The 22,289-nt window shown below is 42.7% G+C and overlaps 1 protein-coding gene and 1 long non-coding RNA gene across 2 annotated transcripts; one reads left to right on the top strand and one right to left on the bottom strand.

Moving 5' to 3' along the window:
- Positions 1-13,977: 13,977 nt before the first annotated feature.
- Positions 13,978-15,298, bottom strand: SOX11 (SRY-box transcription factor 11). Its single transcript, XM_074819995.1, has one exon. It carries the CDS (start codon positions 15,290-15,292, stop codon positions 14,081-14,083), a length of 1,212 nt encoding a protein of 403 aa, XP_074676096.1. The 5' UTR covers positions 15,293-15,298; the 3' UTR covers positions 13,978-14,080.
- A 725-nt stretch (positions 15,299-16,023) lies between these two features.
- On the top strand, positions 16,024-19,565 carry LOC141921380 (uncharacterized). Its single transcript, XR_012622678.1, has 2 exons — positions 16,024-16,546; positions 16,705-19,565. It is a non-coding gene; the product is annotated as an uncharacterized LOC141921380 (long non-coding RNA).
- Positions 19,566-22,289: the final 2,724 nt, after the last annotated feature.

Here is a 22,289-nt window from a genome sequence, read left to right as displayed (position 1 = left end):
ACATAGCAGACAAACTATTCTGTTTGTGTCATTCACTTCAGCCTAGTTTGCAACATATTCCCATAGTACTTTACATGTCTGATGGCTAACACTTAGCTTTGGAGAGGTTAATCAATCCAAGCTAAATGGTGACAGCATGAAATAAAGCTAGTAGCAAAAAGACTGGAGAAGACAAACAATCACAAAAAACCCCCATAGTTTCTCCTGCTGCCACTCTCCCAAAGGAAAAGAAAAACAAGGAGAAATGAGGGTTGTTAATTATGTCTGGTTTTCTCAGTAAGAGGTCAGTGGTTACATTTTTAAGGTTACTTTATTTACTTTTGATTCTATTTATTACATATGTGAATTATGTAAAACTTTGAATCACATTGCAAAGTTACCAGAAAGGAGGAAGACAAAAAGCAATTAAAATATCTTTCTGTATTTTGAGGGCAACCTTATTTCTCTATGATGTGCTGGGAAATCCACCCCGTGCATTAACCTCCCAGCTGAGCAGGTTACATGCACCTCTTGGGAGGCAAGGAGAATTTCCAGTCCCTGCTAACTTTTGTGAGCTGGGAATTTGGGAATTGGTGCCTGGCCCTTAGCAGATAAACTATGGTTTCCCTTGGAGAAAATACTACTTATTTCTTTGACACCCTGTCAGTCCTTACCAGACACTCCCTCTGTTTCAAGGCTTGTCAAAAATTATGATGGACTCAAACTTTTTAATATTTTTTTTCTGCAGCTGTAATGTACAAGGCATCACAAGGTATAGCTGGAACTAAGTGACTGCTTTAAACCACAGTACATATAAATTAAATTGAAAATAACTTTCATAATAATATATTTATACATGGCACTCCAAGTAGCTGTTTTATGTTTCCCACAAAGAACGAGAATTCTGAATCCCAGGAAGCTTTTCTCAAAAATCCTCTTTGATATATATCACCTCCAACATCTCGGTTCACTTACATGCAAAAATGACATTAATATAAATTAGAGTGATTTGTGCAGAGGAGACTCTCAGAATCAAGATGTATTGAAAGGTTTGTAGAGTAGAATTTAAGAAAAAAATCATGGAATTATTCAGTAAGTATGAATTTGACTAGACAGTATCCTAATATAAGGTATACAGTAAGTAGTTTCTGATTTTTAATACAATATCCTAAACAAATAGTTGTTGGACCAACTGGTGAATATTTCTTTTAAATCTTCTATACCTGAAAGTGTGAGTTAAAATTGATTAGTGTTTTACTTCTTAAATATTCATAACATTATATATATACTTATATATACACTTCTAATTTTATAAAGCAAAAATATATGTGACAGAAAAATGCATGTATCATCACTGAGGAAAATAGCTAGCTAAGCTTCACATAAACGTATAAATTTCTGTCTGGGAAGCCTGAATCCATTAGTGAACTCAACTAATAGGTCAAGAAAAGTAATAGCCAAATAAATATTTTATTAGCATTTTGTGAAACTTGCTAATGGTTAAGCCTACTAATCCTACACTAGTGGGAATCTTCATTCAGTATCAGGTCATTATTCAATAGATATTTTCTCCAATTTCATACAAAGTGACTTTCTGGGCATGACTGGAGAAAGGTATTTTCACATTAATTGAATTGTTTACTCTAGGAAGGAATGGAAGAAGTCTGCTGCTCCTCTAACTTTTTTGCTGATTAACTGATTACAGGGAATCAGAGCTGTAGCTAGATGCATCCAAAAAAAGTCACACTTTTTTTTAATCAGTTTTCATAACTAAGATTTCTCTTGAAATGGTGAATAAGGAAAAGGCTGGTGTCAGGCAGGAGGAATATCCCTCAGCTCAAGATCTCATTCTCCACAACTGCAGCGTGGAGACACAACCCTCCACGTTGTCTGTGAATGCCAGCATGGATGTGGGATTACATATCTCCGCCCTCATCCTTTGTAAATCCAGGCTTTAATTTCTACTTCTTCCTCCCTTTGGGATCAAGTCTCTCACCACGAGAGACTGGTGGAGACCAGAATTGCCATGTGCACCATATGAAGCCGGGGATGACACCAGGCAGCCACAGCACATCTTGCTGGCTGGTGCCCTGGGTACGTTCATTCTTCAGAAGTGTGATTTAACTAGGATTGATCCTGACAGATCCAGCAGCAGAGGAAGCTTCTCAGTGTTCAGGGCACTTCAGAAATTATTCTGTTGAGGCAGCCCTCTCATATAGGTGCTAAAAACCAAAAAGTACAGAGCTCAGTGGGCAACTCTTTGTAGGCAAGTTGTCTTGTCTTTCTCTTTTAACTTTGTTGGTTTTCTTCCTTTATTCCCAAATCAGGATGACGCTTCTTTGTTTTTCCTGTAATCCACAGGAGTTTCTGTGTCTAAATTCAAACTTAGATGGCATTTATTCTGTGAATAACACCGTTAACACCAGCAGAACACGCATGGAGCAAAAAACCAGTGAACATCACAAAAAGCATGAGATCTGTTGCGCTCCAGATGTACCATTTTGTTTCAATACTAGAATAACCCAAATGAGTCTGAAACTTGTATCCTCCTTTATGCTTTTCTAGCTTTAGTTTCATCTCTTATCCTTAGTAATTAAAAAACAAGAAAAAGAAAAAAATCATTCATGTTTGAAGAAGGGACTTTTTATGCTTCAGTAATCACTGAGGTTAGACCATAACACTGATGTGCTGATCAAGGGACCATTCCCTTTGCAGGACACTAAATCAATTTTACTAAATTATGTTAATATTTAAGCAGGAAAAATACTTAATGATTCCTTCGTATCTAGTCCAGATGGATTGATTTCTTTTCCTAAGAGTGCAGTTTATGAAAATATTGTCTAAACTAACTGTGAGAGTGCTAGAAGAACATACACTGTATGGTTCTTATGTATAATTTAAATAGCAATTTCAAGGCTCCAGTTCTACAGCTGTTCAACATATAAAATTCTCACTCAGCTCTGCAGTTGGAGGAGATTCAATAGAAGTGATTCTACAATTGATTTCAGTAGGTGTTTTGACTACAAGGGAAGAACAAAATTGGCCAACAGTATTTGTAAAGTGCTTTTGGATTCTTGGGAGTGAAGGAACAGCAGTGTAAATTGTTATCATTTTTATGAGCTGGAGCACTCCCCCCATCCCAAATTCTATAAGAAGTTTCCAAGTTTTAAAAAATTCATACCCACAGTCTCATTCTGTAGTCCCTCTGTTAAAGATGAGCCCCCATTTAAACAGGAATGCAACAGTTGTAGAACTGACACTGTATATAACAATAGGCAGTATGGATCAGTAATACAGCAGAAAAGGTTTTAGGGTAAATTCCTTTTTGCTTTGCCTTTGGCCTCATGACTTTTGCATTCCAGTCATAGACAGTGGTGACAGCTTCTCTCTGAGATTATCCCACAGATTGAGGCTAAGGTATTTCCCAAAAAGTACAGGGGCTTTATGGTCAAAGACCTGCAGAAGTAAGGTTTATAACCTGTAGCTACATCTATGCTAGTAAATTAAACCAGGGTCTGTTCCCCAGATCTGAGGCCAGCTGGCATGATCTGGCCACGTCTATGCTATTAAACTCTCTTACTTTCCAAAACAGAGTGGCTGAATCCAAACTGCCTATTGGGAATGATCTTTGGCCCATGCTAATTTCCAAATTGTTCCAGTGATTTTTTGGAAGACTGCTAGCATTCACCAGCCAAAACCGTGTCAGAGATTTTTTTTTCCTAACAATTTAACAATACAGTCCGCTGAGTTCCAACGCCTGGACTATATGCTGACTCTGTTTTAATTTCTTAGTCTAGATGTGCTTTTTAGCTCTTCCCTGTGCTTCCTACCATGCTCTACCTACAGGATACCGTATTGGTGGGAAGAGTTGGTCATCTGTCATCAGAATAAAACTATGAACTTGCTTGAGGTCTTGAGTGGATAGAGATGTCTAATGTGAAATCCTGAGTCAGGTGTTGGAGACACCAAACACGTCCTATTTTTACAGTCAAGCTGTAGACTCAGGAAGGCTGAGTACAGAGGTCTACCGTGGATGGCCAGCTGATGCCAGGTGCCTAACTTCTAGGTACTGTATCACTTGGTACACATGCTCTCATGTCAGTATATTTATTAAAAAGGATTTGAATAAAGTTGCAAATGTAATTTTTTCTACATTGTTCCTTAACTTTGCATGACTGATACAGCAGCTTTAAAAATGTTCAACTGTATTTTGCATGAAAGACTGTGATATATATATCAATATTTATATCTGTCCATTTATATATAAAATCCATGTTCAGGAAAAGGTTGGAGGGAGAACATGTATGCAAGAGATTGACATAAGGAAAGGAAAGATAAGTATTTTTGAAAACCTATTGTCATAGTCTTCTTCAATGTCTTTAGTATTATTGCAAATACTTTCCATTTGTATGTTATTTTGTATATATCTTTGCTTGTTCCAAATGCAAAATACATTTGCAGAAAAATGCAATATTTTACATCTGACTGGCTAATATAGTGAAAATATGCAAAAATATCTAGTCACAAAAGCTCTTCTTGGGGGCTGGAGAAGTCTCAGGTCATCATGGCTACATCAAGAGTCACATTTCAAACAGGCAGTTATCTGGGGGGGCTGGTATTTTTGCTGTTGTTATTTCCCCACTATTCTGTTTGTGGAGTAATTCACGTCAGCTTCAGGCAAAATCAGGATGGATAGTTTTAACAGTTTAAGAAGGTGGTTTTCATAAATATAGTTGAATCTTTCCACCTCCAGAACTACTGGCTTTGATAACCCACAGCTGACAAATGACAACACATAGCTGAGGAAAGCAAAGCTGGTTTGAGGCTATGGCTGTCCATAGCCTGGAAAAGACATAGTAGTAAAAGTTTCCAAGGGCATAAATGGGTGGAAGGTGGGCAGTTCTCAGTGATTTTCTACCCTTTTTCTACCCTTGAAAAGAGAAGGAAAGGCAGTACACAGCAGCACTACTGTCAGGGGAGCAGTTTGGTTCTGATCTCTAAAGAGTATGAGCACTAAAACTGAATGAACAAGGTGAATGAAATTAGGTGAATGAAAGGCAGGCTTTACAGAGATTTAGAGAATACTATTACAATAAGATTATGAAGTCTCATCAAGTAAAAACTAGGTACAAGTATAAGCTGCTTTACAATTAGGCACAAAATAGAAGTTCTTATTTATAGTATTGACTTGAAAAAAGCAATCTGAACACAAATTTATTGCAGAGTTTTAACTTGATGCATATTTGGTGTCTTAGAGAAAAAAACCCTAGTTATGCATATGAAATGCCAAAATACCACATTAATATGAAACTTAATGGAACAATTATAACTGAGATCTAGATTTTCTTTTTTGCTATGCATTTCTTGGACTGCCTTGTGCTTGCGTGCAGACGAATCCTGCCTCATTCCCTATGTACCCTTCACTATTTAACATTATAATTTGAGAAAGTAAGACTTGTATTTTAAAGTACATACATGAGTCAATTTTGGTTGAAGATAATTATCATCTTTTAATTTAATTTACAGAGCTGTAGAAAAAGCGATCTATCATAGATCCTTTAGCTTATGTAAATGTCAGAGTAATGCCAATAAATGTGAACATCAGATTTCAAGGGAAAGGGCCAAGATCCTTTTACTCTGATGATGGTGGGAATTGTAATCTCTGGAGCTGGAGATATTTGTGGGTTGTTTTTTTTTTTTTTTTTTACTATTCTACCAAAATTTTAATAGGCTATGAAAAGATTATCTTAAAACTTATGAAACTCCAGGGATAACACTTTAAGTCCAAGAGATGAAAATCTTCAGAAGCTCTCAGGACCTTAAAGCATAGATTTTAATGGACACTACATTCCAGCCATTTAGAGTGGTCCAGCCAGTGAGCATGTTAATGAAAACACAACTACATGTGTACTTGTGTTAACTCTGTAATGATGCGAATGTGTTTGGGTATCTGTGTGGGTCTATGTTACCTACGCTCCATGTTTCCATGAATTTCTTCTAGGGTTAGACCTAACATTCAAACTTGAGAACATATTAATCAAAACTGAAATGTCAAGTAAATGTTTTTCTTCTTTCTCCCAAACACATGCTTCTACCCTTTCTTTCATATAAAACTGAGCTAACACCCACACCACACAATACCTCCACAATGATAATTTTAAAATGTGAGAACTTGTGGTTTACCAACCCAAAAACACTTTCAAACACTGGATAGGAAAGATTCCCAATGTGTCATGCAGAAATTCCCTCTGGCAACAATGAGACCTGATACAGCAGAACTGAAACTCAACTTTCCAATGAGGTAATGACAATTCTCACTCAGAAGGAACTTCGGCTAGAGACATTTGAGACAGTATGGAGATGACCTTAGTCTGTTCTAGAAGATTTCTAGTTTTTGGTTGGTTATATACAATGTGGCTTGAATAAACAAACTCTACAGGAAATAAAAAACCACAAACAAACAACAAAACACCAGGGAATACTCTCAGTGCATTGTTTCAAAACCTAATACCTTAAAAATGCTTTCTGAAACCTTTTTGATATGTACAGAAAGGATAGTGGTATGATGGCTGTATATCAAGATTTTATTTCAATGATTTACAATGACCACCTCAAACTTCCTATTTTTACTGTGAAGTCACATTCAAACCCTTACCTCACATCAGTTACACATCTCCACTCACACAAAAAATACTGCTACAACAGACTTTTGAAATTATATAGATTGCTTTCAGTGTTCTCAATAGGTTTGATAAGTTAAACAGAAATCATTACTTGTCATCCAAGAAGTGTTTTTTGGAGAAAGGAACTATTCAGCTAACTCTGTTGGGATAAGAAAGGAACAGGAACAATGGGAAGAATCGTGGTCAAGAGTCATACAAAATTATCTGGAACCTTTTAATTGGTGAATTGAGTCTTCCCAGGACTAAAGGCTTGTATCGGCTACAGCTGAAGTTGATTAGAATTTTTCTATTATTTCCTGGATATTAGGAGTAACCACCAACCCCCGAGTGGGAAGGGAGGTATTATCAAGTTGATATTTTCATCCCTATGTAAACTTGTAAAAGTATAGACATTAAATATGAGCAAGAGAGAGATGTGCCTTGTATACTTTTTGGAATATGGGAATATGCCTATTGGCAGGAGCTCTAGAAGGTTAACTTCAGCAATAGATGGCTTGTGTTAATTACAAATTCTGAATCTGTAACAATATAACTCCATCATTTCTATAAAACAATATTTAATATACAACAAACTTTCACCACATAAACACATTAAAAACACCTTTTTATAGTTCCAATAACTGATTACAGGATTCTCATAAAAACATTTTCATAACTAGAATCTTAATACAGAATGATTTTTTTTCTATGCCAAAATACATTTAGATGGTAAATTGTTTGTAGAAAAAGATACAGAGAGAAATGGGGTTTGCTGGCATGTAATCCATCTTATTTCATTCTTTCATGGTCAACTTTAAAACAATATCTAAAATGTTTATCGTAAAATACTTTATTGTTTTATCCAGAGTCTTAACCAGAAAAAAAAAAAAAAAAAAGGAAGTTAGTTGGCTTATTCTCTGTTTCAGTGTCTCTCAGGCATGCCCAGAACAGCACTTACCCTCTGTACATACTACCTTGACCATAACCATCAGTCGAGGGTTTTTTTGAAAGACATAACATTCCCATTGACTTTAAGCTTTGGGTGCCCACAGAATGAAGAGTGGATTCACTGTAATAGCTGAACTGCATTTACCAAATGCAACACTGGAAAAAAAAAATCCACATAAAAACACATAGGAAGATTGATCACACAATTTTATTAGAGTCTTTTGAACAATTGCATTATGTTGTTCCTTTATTTAAAAACTCTTGCAAAAAAAGACATTGGAGTGGACTGGTTTCAACCCTGAGCATTAACACTGCATATCAAGTACTGTAGTAAAGAAGCTGGTTAAGTTTGTAGCACTAGCACAAGTCACTGATATTAATCCTCTAGGTGATCAGGTTTTTACAAAAAAAATACATAGTTTTCAATAAATAATGCTTAATTTTACAACTTTGATACAGCAATGTCATACACTGTTTTGACACATACTAAACTCTGCATGCTATATAGCCTACTAGAAGACAAAACTTTGCCATGCATTTTCTTTTTCTAGTGCTAGAAAACACTTTGTCCTCCAGTGCATTGCCTCAAGCAGCCTTACCATCTTCCTTCTCTCACAGCGATAGGCCGTGCACTGGGCATGCAAAAACCTCAAGAAAAGGTTTCCCCCCCACCATCACTCAGACTTCTAAACAAAAGTACTTTTCAGCTTTTCCCCCCAAGACCTGGAGTGGCTATGAAAACTAATTTCATGTGGCCTTGAAAAGTCTTTGAAATTACATATTTTAAAAGTGTCATGCTTGAAAAACTGCTCTAAAACATTCAATTTCCCCCACCTGTGGCCATCATGCAACATCATTGAAATGTTGTAACCATCAAAGTCCCACACTGGAAAACAGGCCTCCATTTTAAAACAGCCCACCAAAAAAATAAAAAGAAAGAAGAAAAAAAGTATCACAGCATTTATGTAAAGACTCCAAAACGCCAACATATGTACAAGAGCAAAACCAGATACAAATTGTAAATGAACTAACAATGGCATATAACTCTTCTCCCTGGCTTCGCCAGGAGTTGAGGCAAGTTGGTTTTGGAGATAAGCAGGATGATGGAAACAAAAACAAATTGTGACAATGGGAGTTCCTGGATTAATCATTATTATTTGATCAAATTTCTTCAAGCGGTAAATTGATGTCTTGATTTTTTTGGAAGCGGGGATTACCAAAATCTAAAGCCCTAATTAATAACATATAATTCTAAATCAAACCTGCTTCTGAGCATTTGCAAGTCTTAGAAGTTTGGTGCCCTTGCGCTTTTTCATCCTGCAAGATTGCACTTCACAGAAAATCCAGATGTTGTAGCTAACCACAAAAGAAGAAATTTGATTGATTAATAAGGATTGAAACCTCCATTCTCACACTTCCAGGTTGTTGTTCATCATTGAAAACCATTCACCCCTTCTTATCCATATTGCTTTAGGGGTTTCCTTGTATCTACAGAAGTCATTCCTTTGAAATTGCTGTCAATCACAATTTTCTAAGAGTTTTTAAAATATTCCTATCTTTGCACTGGCATAAGTACTGGGTTTTCTAAGAGAATCTCAACCCAAAGAAGGTATTACTTTTATACATGAAATATTACGAACTTTTGTTTCCCTTTTTGTAAGTCATTCTACACTTTCTGCACATTTGTGCTTTATATTGAATATAAAAATAGGTCTTTAAAACTCTATTTACTTTAAACTCACTAAAAAACTACTTGCTTGTGAAATTCTCTTACAAATTCACTGCATCCATGTAGAGAAGATAAAACTAATTAGGCAGTTAATTGGTATAGGTAGTGTGCAAAAAAATTAAGACAAAACAAAAACAATCACAGCCTTCGATGTGGGTGAGGGGAAAGGAAATAAATCAAAGAAATACAACTGTATAGTAGGGGAAATGTAAGGCAACTCATTGTATTAAGTTTTTGTTTGTTTTTTTCCTGGCCATGCTTACAAATGAAGGTTAGGAGGAACTAAGACACCTAGCCTGCCAGCAGCCCTTGAGGCAAAAACTCCCATTAAGCTCAATGAGAATTTTTTTTTTTTTAACCAGTGCAGGTTTAAGGCCTTTCTAGGCAACAGCTGTGAAGATGTAAAAAGGAACTTAATGAACTGTGTTGAATATCAAACACCTAAAAATTATATGGCCCTGCTTTGACCCCACACCAGTTTTACCTTGGTGTAACAACAGAGTTGCGTTTTCCTCAAACAGGCATGAGTGAAGGATCAGACTGCACGCATGCAAATCACATTCAATATATAGACTTGAAGAAGTTTCATCTGAACCACGGTGAATGCCTAAAGAGCATGTGGCACTTAAAGGATGCTTCGAATGAGTCCTTCTACCACATTTGTAAAAGACTGCACTTAAAGGAAGAAAATATTTCCTAGTTGTGGTTCTTTTCAAAGGGAGAGAGGAAAAACATAATAAAAACAACAAAAGGGGAAAAATGGTAAATTTATAAAAATGTTAATTTTAAAACTAAAAAAACCTGTCATGTTTGATTAGGTTTTACATTGAGTTGACATCCTCAGTGTTACAAAGTAAATTGTCTTGCCACATAAAAACCCCTTATTTTTCTCCCTTCTGTCACTGAGTCCTGTTACAATTAGAGTAGTATTGTACAGAGACAAATGAAAAGAATGTGGAAAAAAAGGCCACGGGAGTTACTAAGCCTGCAACAGGACTGCTCTAGCAAGTCAACAAGGATTCCTATGTACATTAAAAAAATAAAAGGAAAGAGAAACAGAGGGTATGAATATTATTAGATATGACAAAAGCAAAAAATATAAGAAGCTTAGCAGATGCTATTTTTCATGATTAGAAGATTGTTTTCTACTCTCACTGAGATCAGCAGGAGCTTAGGCATTCAACAGCATCAAACTTCAGCCCTAACAGTGTAGTGGCTTAAACAGAACACTACCTAATTTTTCCTTGAGCAATATGTGACAATAAACTCTGAAATAAAAGACACAGAACTGTCTGGACAAAAAATTTTCTCCCTGCACCATATACCTTCACTCAAAATATTCCTCTGCTATAGCATCATATAATTCCCATCTAGAAGAAAGAAAAGATATACTTCTGAGTGGGTATTATATTCTATGACTAAAGTAGACCTGTTGCTCTTTTAAAATATGCCTGACTGCTCTATACTTGGATCCTTTAAAATCAGTTATCCTTGACTAATATTTTAATGGATATTTTAAAAACATCTTCCAAAAATATATGCAAGTCAAAACTTTTGTAGGCTGAGACACAGACCTTATTACAATGCAAACTAAACGCAGCCTATATTTGACCATTATCGTTCATAACTCATTGAACATCTGTAAAGCACAAATGTTTAATGACACTGCCTATTATCACTTTAATAAACAAGGATGCATATCAGAAGAAAGGGACTGGAAGAACAAGTCCCCGTACTCTCATGATAGCTTGAAGAATTACTAAGAGAATTTTGGCTCAGTTTTAAGACTTAAAACCTGATCAACTTACTCCATTACCCTAGCCCAAGAACAGATTTTCGATAGCAGGATAGTGAATAGCTGGGCTAGAGCACTTCAGTGTATCTATTTTCTTTCACTCTTTTGCCTTAGAAGAGATAAATGTCATTTGTTTTCAATCTGATTACTAAGTTATTACATGGAGAACACACTAATCATTTGAGACCAAAAACTGAAAATTCAAGAAACTCTGTTTTATTGAGGACTATCCATTGCCAAGGATATCTTGTATATTGTAATTAAGTTTGTTTTAAAACACAGTTTCTCATAAAGAATTATCACAATGCAAGACATAAATTTGAGTTCCCAGATATGCTATATCTCTTTTCTGATAGCAAAGATTTAGGCCAAACAACTTTTATTTAGAATCATGAGTGTTTTATTATTATTATTATTATTAGAAAGAGATCAGATTATATTAATCATTTTACTACCAGTTTAACTAACCTAAAGTAAGATATCTCACCACTTAAATGCCTAAGAGTTGTCTTTGATTAAACATAACATGCATGCAGGTTTTAATGTTATGTTTTATTATGCCTTACAAATGTGTATGCAGGATTTTCATTTCAGCAAGTCTGAAAGCCTGTAGCAGTGGTTGCCACCAAAACACCAGCACAGTGAATTGTCCCTGTAAACAGCTGGATCATTAATTAGTGGAGAAAAAAAAAATAATTTACCAATGCCTATCAGATAAAAAGTAAACTTCTTGAGAAACAAACTTCCACCTTGTGAGTCTGTTTATTGCCATCAGCAGTTATTTCAGAGCGCTCAACCGAAATCTGATGGCTTCTAAGGTTAAAAAAAAAGTAAAAAAATGCACACTGACAAAGTCTGCTCACCTACAGCAGAAGCTCGTACCCCCCTTCCTGCCCGTGCCCCGCCCGGGGCGGCGGGCGGCTCTCCGGAGAGGGGCCGGAGCCGCCCCGCCGGACCGGGCGCTGCCCCGGGGCGGAGGAGATGCAGCCCCGCCACCCCCAGCATCTCCGCTCGCCCGGGCTATTGATCAAAAAGGGCAGGGGGGCGGGGGGAGAGCCCCGGGGCAAGCGGAGCGGGGCGAGCCGCGTCCCCGGCGGCGGGAGCGGGCAGCCGGCCCCGCCCGCAGCCCACCTCCCTGGAAATGGGATGCGGGGCGCCGGTGGGGCGGCCCCGGGGAGCCGGGCTCGTCCACCGCCTGCGGGGGGGGGGGGGGGTGGGGGGGGGGATGCGGGAGAGCCAAAAAGCCCCGGGGCGAGCCCACCTGCCGCCGCCCGGCCCGGCCCGCGGGCAGCCAGGCCCGGCCCCGCCTGACGGCAACCCCCGCCGCCGGCGGGCGCCCACCGGGGCCTGGCGGAGCCAAAGGGGGGGAAAAAGGCGACGGGAGGTGAAAAAAAGGAAAAGAAAAGAAGCAGTCCTTACTCTCCTTCCCCCCTAGCTCTGGTCATGCACAACAGCCTACATACAGCTACCGCTCCTCCGCAGGCGAGGGGTGACAACATGGCATCTCCAGCGGTACTTCTACAGACACTAATAGCGATACGAGTTTCTATCAGTTCCAGCTGATTTATTAAAATTGTCAAGATACAGACTTTCAGCATTAAAAAAAAAAAAAACAGGCTATGATGTTGACAGTGCACAAGTCTGCTTTTGCCATCATTTGCTACAAAATATGCAGATGGTCTGTACTTTAGATTATATTGCACAACATGAGAAACTTTTTTAACTATGTGCCTTTTTTCTTTTTTTTTTTTGCTAAAATCGAGAATCCAGTTTCATACCTTCCATCTGGGGCCCCATCCACATATCACAGCGTATGAGATACATAAAGTCCTACTATAGTACAGTACATATACAATCTTTTAAACTAAGATAACAGCTCTGAGGTCTATATCACCATTTTCAATAAATCTTTACCTACAAATATTGAACAAATCTGAACTATAGCTGTACAAAAAAAGTGTTTGTTTCTTTTTTTTTTAAAACCACAAGGCCTTTAGATGCAAGGATTATTTTTTTAAAATTTTAATCCTTTTAAAACCAGGACGTAACGTACCAACAAACTTGCATGCTAAAAACAGAGAAAAAAAAGAAAATAAAAGGGAAGAAGTGCCTGAAAAGTCTTACTGAAAAAACACAGCAAGAATGTTCCCTTTTCACTGTACAAAAATACGCCTGAAAATATATTAATTTTTAAAAAAGACTGAGGTCTGTTATGTATCAAAAATGTTTCAATACCTTTTTGTACTGAGGTCTAGGCTGTCTGGTATTCAATCAAGGAGGTATAAGGGAACAAGTTACAAAAAAAAAAGTTGGCAAGTAGAAATCACATTTGTAAAACCATAAACAATTTGATCTGAAAAGTAAACTCTGATCTTAAGTCAGTTCAGTTATTTGTAAGCGTTTGTACAGTCTGCATTTTTTCAAGCTCCCTGCAGCTTTGTTAAGAATCGGATGCATAGAAGACATCAGTTTTCTCCCTCCAAAAAAAGTTGCAATGGTCCCTTTCGGAAAAAAAAAAAAAAAAAAAAAATCAGAACAGTTCTTTAAGATCTCTCACGGGAAAAAAAAAAAAAATCCACAAACCCCCTTGAGTAACAGTTGTGCTGCCAAAAGACTTCTTTGCAGACCATCTTCCAGACTTCAATCAGAGACCGACAAGCTTCAAACAGCGCCTTCTGTATCATTTTTTTTCCCCCAGTCCCATTTGCCTTTGCTGTTGTTGTTGTGATCACCAAATGCAATAAAAATTAAAAAACACAAAAAAATTAAAAAAAATAAAATCACAACTCCCGGGCTCGGAACTAACTTCGAGATTTTTTTTTTTTAAAAGAAAACAAGACTTTTTTTTTTTAATCAGCATCATCATCATCATCATCATCATCAGCATCATCATCATCATCATCACCGGCGTGCGCCGCTCCAGCTCCGCCGCCGCCTCGCCGCCCGCCCTCGCCGCCGCCGCCCCGCTCAGTACGTGAACACCAGGTCGGAGAAGTTCGCCTCCAGCCAGTCGCCCGCGATCATCTCGCTCAGCTCCGGGGTGCAGTAGTCGGGGAACTCGAAGTGGGAGCCGAGGCTGCCCTCGCTGAAGGAGTCCAGGTCCTTGTCCACCAGCGAGAGGGAGAGGTTGCCGGCGGCGGCGCCCGCCCCCAGCTCGGCGGCGGCGTGGCCGTGCTGGGAGAAGTTGAGGCTGAGGTCGAAGAGCAGGTCGTCCGCCTCCTCGCTGCCGGCCGACGAGGTGGAGATGGACCGGGAGGAGGCCGGGGAGAGGCCGGGCGGCTGCTGCGGCGGCGGCGGGCCCTGCTTGGTGATGTTCTTGAAGCTGTAGTAGAGTCTGCTGCCGCCGCCCGCCGCCGCGGCGCCGCCCCGCACCTCCTCGTAGAGGCTGGCCCCCTCGGTGGACTCCGCCGAGGAGCTCAAGGTGGGACTCGCCGGCACTTTGGCCACGTTGTACCGCCGCAGCTGCTGCGGCCCCGGCTCCTCGTCCTCCTCCTCCTCCTCCGCCTCCTGCTTGATCCGCAGCTGCAGCTCGTCCTCGTCCTCCTCCTCGTCCTCCTCCTCGTCCATGAAGACGCACTTGACCGTCTTGCTGCTCACTTTCAGGGTGCCGAAGACGTACTCGTCTCCCGCGTAGTCCCCGTGGTGGGCGGCTTTGGCTCCCGGCTTGGGGGGCGAGGAGGCGGAGGAGGCTTTCAGCTTGCTACACTTCTTGCTGGAGCTCTTGGCGCTTTTGCTGCCGCCGCTGCTGGTGGGTGCGTTTTTCTCCGGACTTTGGCTGGCGTTGGGCTTGGCCGACGGGTCCATTTTGGGCTTTTTCCTGGGCCGGTATTTGTAGTCGGGGTAATCGGCCATGTGCTTGAGCCGCAGCCTCTCCGCCTCCCGGATGAAAGGGATCTTCTCGCTGTCCTTCAGCATTTTCCACCGCTTGCCCAGGCGCTTGGAGATCTCCGCGTTGTGCATGTCCGGCGACTGCTCCATGATTTTTCTCCTCTCGATCTTAGACCACACCATGAACGCGTTCATCGGCCTCTTTATGTGCCCCGACGCCGTTTTGCACCAGTCCGGATCGCTCTCGTCCAAAGCGACCGGGCTGCACGCCATGAACTCGCCCTCTTCTGTGTCCATCGCTTCCCGGGGCAGGTTGCTCTCCGCCTCCGTACTCTCCGCCTGCTGCACCATGGTGGGCTCTCCGCCGCAGCGCCGCTCTTCCCGCCGCGCCGCTCCCCTCCGAGCCAACAAAGCCGCTCCGCCGCCCCCTCCCACCGCCGCACCTTGCCCCTGCTGCGAGCGAGCCGCGCTCTCCGCCGCGCTGCGAGGCGGAGCCCGCGGGGCGACCGGCGGGCGCTGGCTGCTGCCCGCGGCCCCGGCGGCCGCTGCGGCCGGGCCGGGCTGGGGCGCGGCTGGGCTGGTGCGCTGGGCGCCGCGCTGTGCCCCTGCCCCGGCCTCGCGCCGCCGCCCGCCCTGCCCCGCCGCGCCGCGCGCGCTCCCCCTTCTGCGAAACTCCCGGCTCCTCGCCCGACGCGTTATCAGCGTGTCATATGGGTGACATCACTCCCGCCGCCGGCCAATGGCGCCGCGCGGCCGCGCCCCCGGCCCGCCCACCGCTCCGGCCCGGCTGCCCCTCCCCCTCTCCCCCCGCGAACACACCCCCTGCGCGGGGGGCGGCAGCGGCGGGCGGGGGGGCCGCTGGCTCTCGGCGGCTCGTCCCTCCGCCCGGGAGGCGGCGGCGGCGGCGCCGCGGGGGGCTTCGCCCGCTGGCTGCCGCCGGGCGCGGAGCGGCACGGGGAGGGGAGGGAGGGGGGCGGCGGCGGCTCCCCCGGGGCCCGCTCCCCTCAGGGGGCCGCGGGGCCCCGCGCGGCTCGGGGCGGCAGGGGGCGCTGGCGCTCCGCGGCCGTCACAGCGGCGGCGCGACGGCCCCTCTGGCGGGAGCGGGGCCGGGGCCAGGGCCAGGTGGCCGGGGCCGTCCCCGGGGCCGTTCCCGCCGCCTTCCCCTGCTCCTCCGCCGCGGGTGCGCGGGGCTGCCGTCGCCGGGGCGGAATGCCTGCCGTAGCGCGGCGTGGCCGCGGTGGTCGGCGGCGCGGGTCCGCCCACGTCCGCCTTCCCCTCCGCAGCGGGGCCGGGGCCGTGAGGAGCCGCCGGAGGAACGCGCCGGGTGCTTCGGTCCCCTGCCCTCCCGGGCTCCCCCCCCACCCCGGCCTCGTTTCGGTGGCCCGTCGGTAGCGGTCGGGGCTGCGATGCCGCAGGGCAGGGCCGGGCGCGCTTCACGGGCGCGGAGGGGGGATTCCGGTTGCCCGCAGACCGTGCCTCGGCGGCCCCGGCCGGCTGGGCGGCGGTGCCCGCTGCTCCTCGGGGCCGGGCCGGCACGGGCGGCCTGCCCGGGGTGCGGGGGAGGTGCCCCTGTCCGCCAGGGAAGGCCCAGGCTGCCCGCGGGAGGTAAGCAAGCCGGCTAAGGGAGGGCATCGCACCCACCCGGGGGCATTTTCCGCGTGGTGTAGGCAGAGGATTAAACGCGATTTCTCCAAAGTAAGGGCTGAAAATTTACAGAAAGCATCTAACAGTGCTGATTTTTTGTTTGTTTGTTTGTTTTCCAGAAAGCATCCAGTTATTCAACAATGTTGTGATTATTGCAGAACACCCGTAGCGGATCCAGCTATTCCAGATAATCCCATGTTTGTTTTCATCGCAGAATTTATGAAATCGAAAGCCGACGGTGTACTCATCTGTGGTCATTTTGCTTTGCAAAACGTGTGCTGAAAATGAATTCACATACTGTTCTGTGGGTCCCTTTGTGGTTTTCTAGCTACTGCTTATAGTTATTAGCAAGACAGAAGTTTAATAAGTTCCGTGATGGTTTCTGGCTGGGTGCAGACATGATGGCAGTGAGAGGGATGAGTCCTGGCACAGCCTCTCCTCTGTCAGAGCGCATCCTATGAACTGGTGCTAATGGGGCAGCAGGTCCCCTGGTACATCATCCTCTAATTAGCACAGTGGTTCATTTTCCTCAGACCACAGCAAAATTACTGTGTTGGATGATGTGACTATGATATCATAGGGCTGCAGAGTGACTAGGGCTGTTACAGGAACAAAAATAAAGTCACTCACCTCTTTTAGCTTTATGGATACATTAGGGCTGGGAGGTCTCAGCTGCACTTGTCAGGAGTCGGAGGAGTTTGAAGGAGTAGAGGAGAGGCAGATACATAGTGTCGTATTGCTTCCCCTGCCTGACCCCAGCTGGGTGTGCAGAGTAGAGGGGAAAGAAAGGGCGTAGCTTAAGAAGGTTCACTTACTTCATTGTAAAGATGGATTTTGGAAAATGCCGCTCTGCCTCGCCATGAATGCCCCCAGGAGGGATTTTTCCTCCGAGGCTTGCTGCCACCTCTCTCTCTCCATGTGCTTGTACCTGGTGGTACAGTCTAGCCCCATAATAATGCTTATCCTTTGAGATAGGAGGTAAAATTAAAAACTTGCCTGGCAGGGTTCTCAACCTGTCAGGAAATGTTACAATTTAGAGAAACCACATGAGGAGAGGGTGCAGTACCTTTGGGAGTGCCTGGGTTTGTGCCGCAGCTGTGGTCAGCTGTGGTCTCTCTGAGGAGGGATGTTGGCAGGGCAGGGCATTCCTTCCGAGAGGGCTGTGAATTTGGCACTTTCCACTCTGTCTGGGTGGGGACTCGCTCAGATCGGACACAGCCATCTGTGTCGCAAGAGTTTCAGAAAGGGCGAGAGTACATTTCTTATAACGGTGGCATGGCCAGGAGTCTTAGGAGATACGCAGCTGGCTGGCTGCCTCCAGGGAAGGCAGCTTTACCGCTGCTGGGACTCTAGCTAAAATGGTACCAGGATACCAAGCGTCTTGGTTAAGCCTATTTCTTAGTATTTTTCTGTAAATATCAGTATTCAGATTACCGAAAAAAATTGCCCCTGTGAGAAATTCCGGGGGTTTTGCATGCGTTCTGAATCCAGATAGAAGTAATGGTGTAGTTTTGCAAAATGAAACGCATCAAAATGTTTTAATTTGTTGTGAGTGTTTCAACTTTTATGGGAGATTTCATTATATCATATAATCGTATAAAATTCAAGCTGATGGAATGAAAATTGAATGTTTCCTCGATTTCCTGTGAAATGAATCAAAACAATGAATTTTCATAAACTACTGTTATTTTGTCGAATCATCATTTTCTAAGAGCCATGAACTATTTTGGAAAATTTTCAGTCAATTGCAATGGAAACCATATAATCAGTATTGATAAGAGATTGGGATGACTAGGACTCCATCCACCAGGGTGACAGAATCTGACATTTAACACATTTAAGATCAGGAGAGATCATTTTTAATAAAGCTTTGGTATGTATTGAAGCCACCGTTGTTACAACAGACTTCATCTGGACTGTTTCTTCTTCATGTGTGTCCATGTGAAGAAGCGTGTTAATACGATGGGCATCACATAACTTTCGTAAATCCCATTTTTCTATTTTTCTGGTATATCTCATTTTCTGAAGTGTCTTGGCAGCATTTCAATTTTTCCTCAAAGTGATCTTTTAAATATAAACAGCAATACTGTTTTCTCATGCTTGTTAATGTTATGTTCTGATTGGTTTTTGTTTTATTTTGAAGGGTAGTGTTAGGAAAATAATGAAGCTGAAAACAGACTGATAGATAATAGCCACTCTCAAAATTATCTTGAGGATTTTAGAAATCTGATTAAAACATCTACATGAATAAGTAGATATTACTATTAAAATGAAATAATTTACTGTTCTAAAAGCAGTTCAATAATTGTATGTGTGCGTGCGTGTATATTCCTATTAGAGTGCAGCAGTTAGAGCTAACAGCCCACTACTCATTCTTTTGAAATTCAAATGAATAATCATCTTTCCATTATCTGGGTCAAGAGAAGCCTGGGCTACCCCAGAAAGTGGGAGAGAACAGGTAAACCAGGATTCACTAGAGCGCCCAGTGCTTGCCCTCTGTTTTTGCGGGTCTGCATCTACGCTGAACTTCCTAGTGCTCCAGTTTGGGGGGGACATGTTCTCCTGAGCGCGGTGCAGCATGAATATATAATGCCAGTGAAAGCACTGAGGTCTCCGAGTCAAGACGCTGGCGAGATGCCTCCAAAGGCCTGAAGCTAAGCAGCAGAAAACGCTTCACGCAGGAATACAGGCCCTCTCAATGTGGCCCGATGTGCTTCCGCCTGCCCCCGTTGGTGCTTAAAAATGTGAAGTGATCCATCTTTTTAAGAGACTGACTTTATGCTGTTCTTGCAAGATTTTGACGACCAAGCAAGAATAAAATATGGGGAAAAAAAAGTTTGTAATTGAAGAAACAGTGTTTTAGAAAAAGCGGAGGATATTCCCTCCCCTTATAGTGTCTGCTCTCTGTTAGATTTAAGTAAACCCAAAGCCAAGATTTTTACTGTGCTAACTCTGAAGACAAATAGTACTATGAGTGCAGTGTTCTTTTGGCTATTTATTTCATGCCTGTTCTGAATTGTGCTGCAGATTTTTGTCTGGAGAGCCCAAAATGACTTTGCATGGGGAACGTGTGGGAAAACTGGAGTTACGCACCTTCTGCAAGGTGTGGGAAGTGGTTTCAATCACAAGCTGTACGTTCAAAATGGAGTAAGAAAGAATTACAGTGTCAAGAGAGTTTTGTCTTAACGGGAAACATATGAATTCTGAACAGAGGGGTCACACCCGAGGTTAGATCACAGACACATTTTCTAGGGAACTTTTCTGGAATAAATGTAAATTCCTTGAGTCTTGCATTCATGAGGAAAAAATAAGCTGTGGTCTTACCTCGTGTTAGCTAATGCAGGGTAAAATAGTGAAAAGGCACACTGGCTGTGCTTTTTAAGATTTGGTGCATCTTCCCTTCCCTAGAGTTTTTATCTTAAGCTGCTAATTCACATGAAAAATTCAACTTCCTTGTCATTGCTAGGAAAATGGCATCCTCTCCTGTCTTGTCAGCTACTGTACACTAGCTATTGCATGCTCTTGGAGTTGAGATTGTGTTAGACTGTGGTTTCCACAAAGCCTTTGTTTTGAAAAAACAATCCAAATGTGTTCTTTGGGCATCATGTATACTGCAAAACTATTTTATGGTTTTGAAATGGCATAAAAAATAGCGTGGGGTTGTCCACATACATTGCAACCCTCTCAGAATTTTTGTTTGTAAGGCAAAACACTCTTTTTTTCCTGGTTGTGAGACTAAAACCTGGCTCTGCAAGTCAGACAGGGTCCCTTCCATTCCACAGATCATTGTAGTACCAGTAGTTCTGTTTGGCAGATAATTTCCTTAGCCACTTGTGTGTAACCCTATTGATTTGAATGTCTGCCCCCAGCAACACCTGTGCAAATTCATGGATGGCACTGGGATTGCACAGATGCCATAGAGGGCATATTCTGGCATACAGGATATTTATTACTGGTGGTGATGCATGAGATGGAAGGGGTCCAGGACCCAGGCTGAGTTTGTGCAGCTGGCAGTTAGAAATTTACTTGCAAACTGAGCATATTGGGTAGGAAAAGCAGTGTGATAATGAATCCAGAGCCCCCAGTGCCATTTTTGCCAAATCACTTTTAGGGCAGGAGAACAATTTAGAAGAGATGTGTCTCTTATTAAAAGTGTCTGAAAATTGTACTTGAAAAAAAGTGAAGGGAATCCCATATGAGATTATATTGCAGTTATTTGATATCAGAAATTACTGTTACTAAGCTTAAGTGGAAATGTTTACTTGTTTCTGCTGAAAACTTGAAATATGTTATTTCAATGTGTGAATTTAACACAAAATTTTCATTTTAGCTTAATTAAATATTCAATAGCCAGTTACATGAAGTTAAAAAGAAAACAATAATTTTTAACAGGTTTTATTTTGATTGATATGAAATCTTCCACAAAACTCAAAGTAATTCAAAGTGACGGAGTTCATTCATAATACTATACATTTATATTGTTAGCCTATAGACATTGAAATCCATAGTGTTTTAGCAGGTCTCTTAGGAAAAAGTGTTGTACCTTGAAACAATTATAGACCATCTCTGGTTAAATTGCAGAGCCAGTTTGCTTAATATGCGTAATTTGATGTTGTAAAGTATTTGTCAATACCCTAGGGTAGTCTCTTAGGGCACACAGGTTTCACTGTATAATATTTCACACTCATGTGTGCCAGTTAAGCTGCTTAGGTGGAGACTATTTACGACTCATATAGGATTTGTTACATTATGTACTTAATTTATGCAATATGCTTAAAGCTTCTCTTTGTCAAGTCTAGAATGATAATCATAGCTCTTGCATTGGATTTGCTTCATATTTTGGGGGGTGGAGGGGAAGTTTATTTAGTCCAGTGGGTTTCTTAGAATGTGAAAATTTAGCAAGGGCATGACAAAAATGCATAACAGAATGTATGCATTAGACATCACACCAATATACCCTTTGGAGAGCATGTTCACAGCTGAACAGACACAGACATACAGATTTATCGTTTACCTTTTCCTTCCTCCTAAAGAACAGTGGAGGGCTGCAGCTGGCCTCACCCTCACTTACAACCAAATAACTTCTGAAGCTATAAAATGGACACAGGGTGTTTTCTTTAGCTCCGCTTCCTTGAAGGAGGCAGCAACATGACCTGCAGGAAAGACACTTAAGAAGTCTCATGTCCCACGTGCTCACCTGATTGGGATCTGCTGATCAGCTGCCCTTTGTATATACAGTCATAGAGCAAGTGAAAAGCCACTCTGCAGCATATTCCTGAAAGATTTGTAATTTACAGGACTCACGCAGTGAGCAGGATTCTGCAAACTTCTGCAGGGGTTTTGCTAAGAAGGGCCTTGCCCTAAATGCCACCTAGTCCCGTGTCAATCACAAAGCTGAAGATACCCAAGGGCATGGCTGTAATGTGACCTGCCCTATCAGATCAGCCAGGAGTCACCTACCAGGGAACAACTCAGAGGTTGGCTTCAGCCGTGCTTTCTCATCCGTGAGCTGTGGAAGCGTTGTGTGTGATGTGTGGAGCCCAAGCCGATGAGCTCAGTGGTGTGCGTGCTGGCTCTGTGCAAGGTAATCTCCTTCCTAGATAGCTGTGGAGCTTTACAGCATAGGCAGGAACTACTTGGGAGTATCGAGTCAGCGCATCCGCCAGGTGCCCTGGCTGTGTTCCCATCAGAGCTATCTCTGCCC

Source organism: Strix aluco, chromosome 3 (assembly GCF_031877795.1).
Source record: "Strix aluco isolate bStrAlu1 chromosome 3, bStrAlu1.hap1, whole genome shotgun sequence".
In the NCBI taxonomy this organism is placed as follows: Eukaryota; Metazoa; Chordata; class Aves; order Strigiformes; family Strigidae; genus Strix; species Strix aluco.
This window is presented reverse-complemented; position numbering and strand designations above follow the sequence as displayed.

Coding starts and splice junctions, on each gene's coding strand:
- SOX11 (XM_074819995.1), bottom strand. CDS start 15,292: ATGGTGCAGCAGGCGGAGAGTACGGAGGCGGAGAGCAACCTGCCCCGG.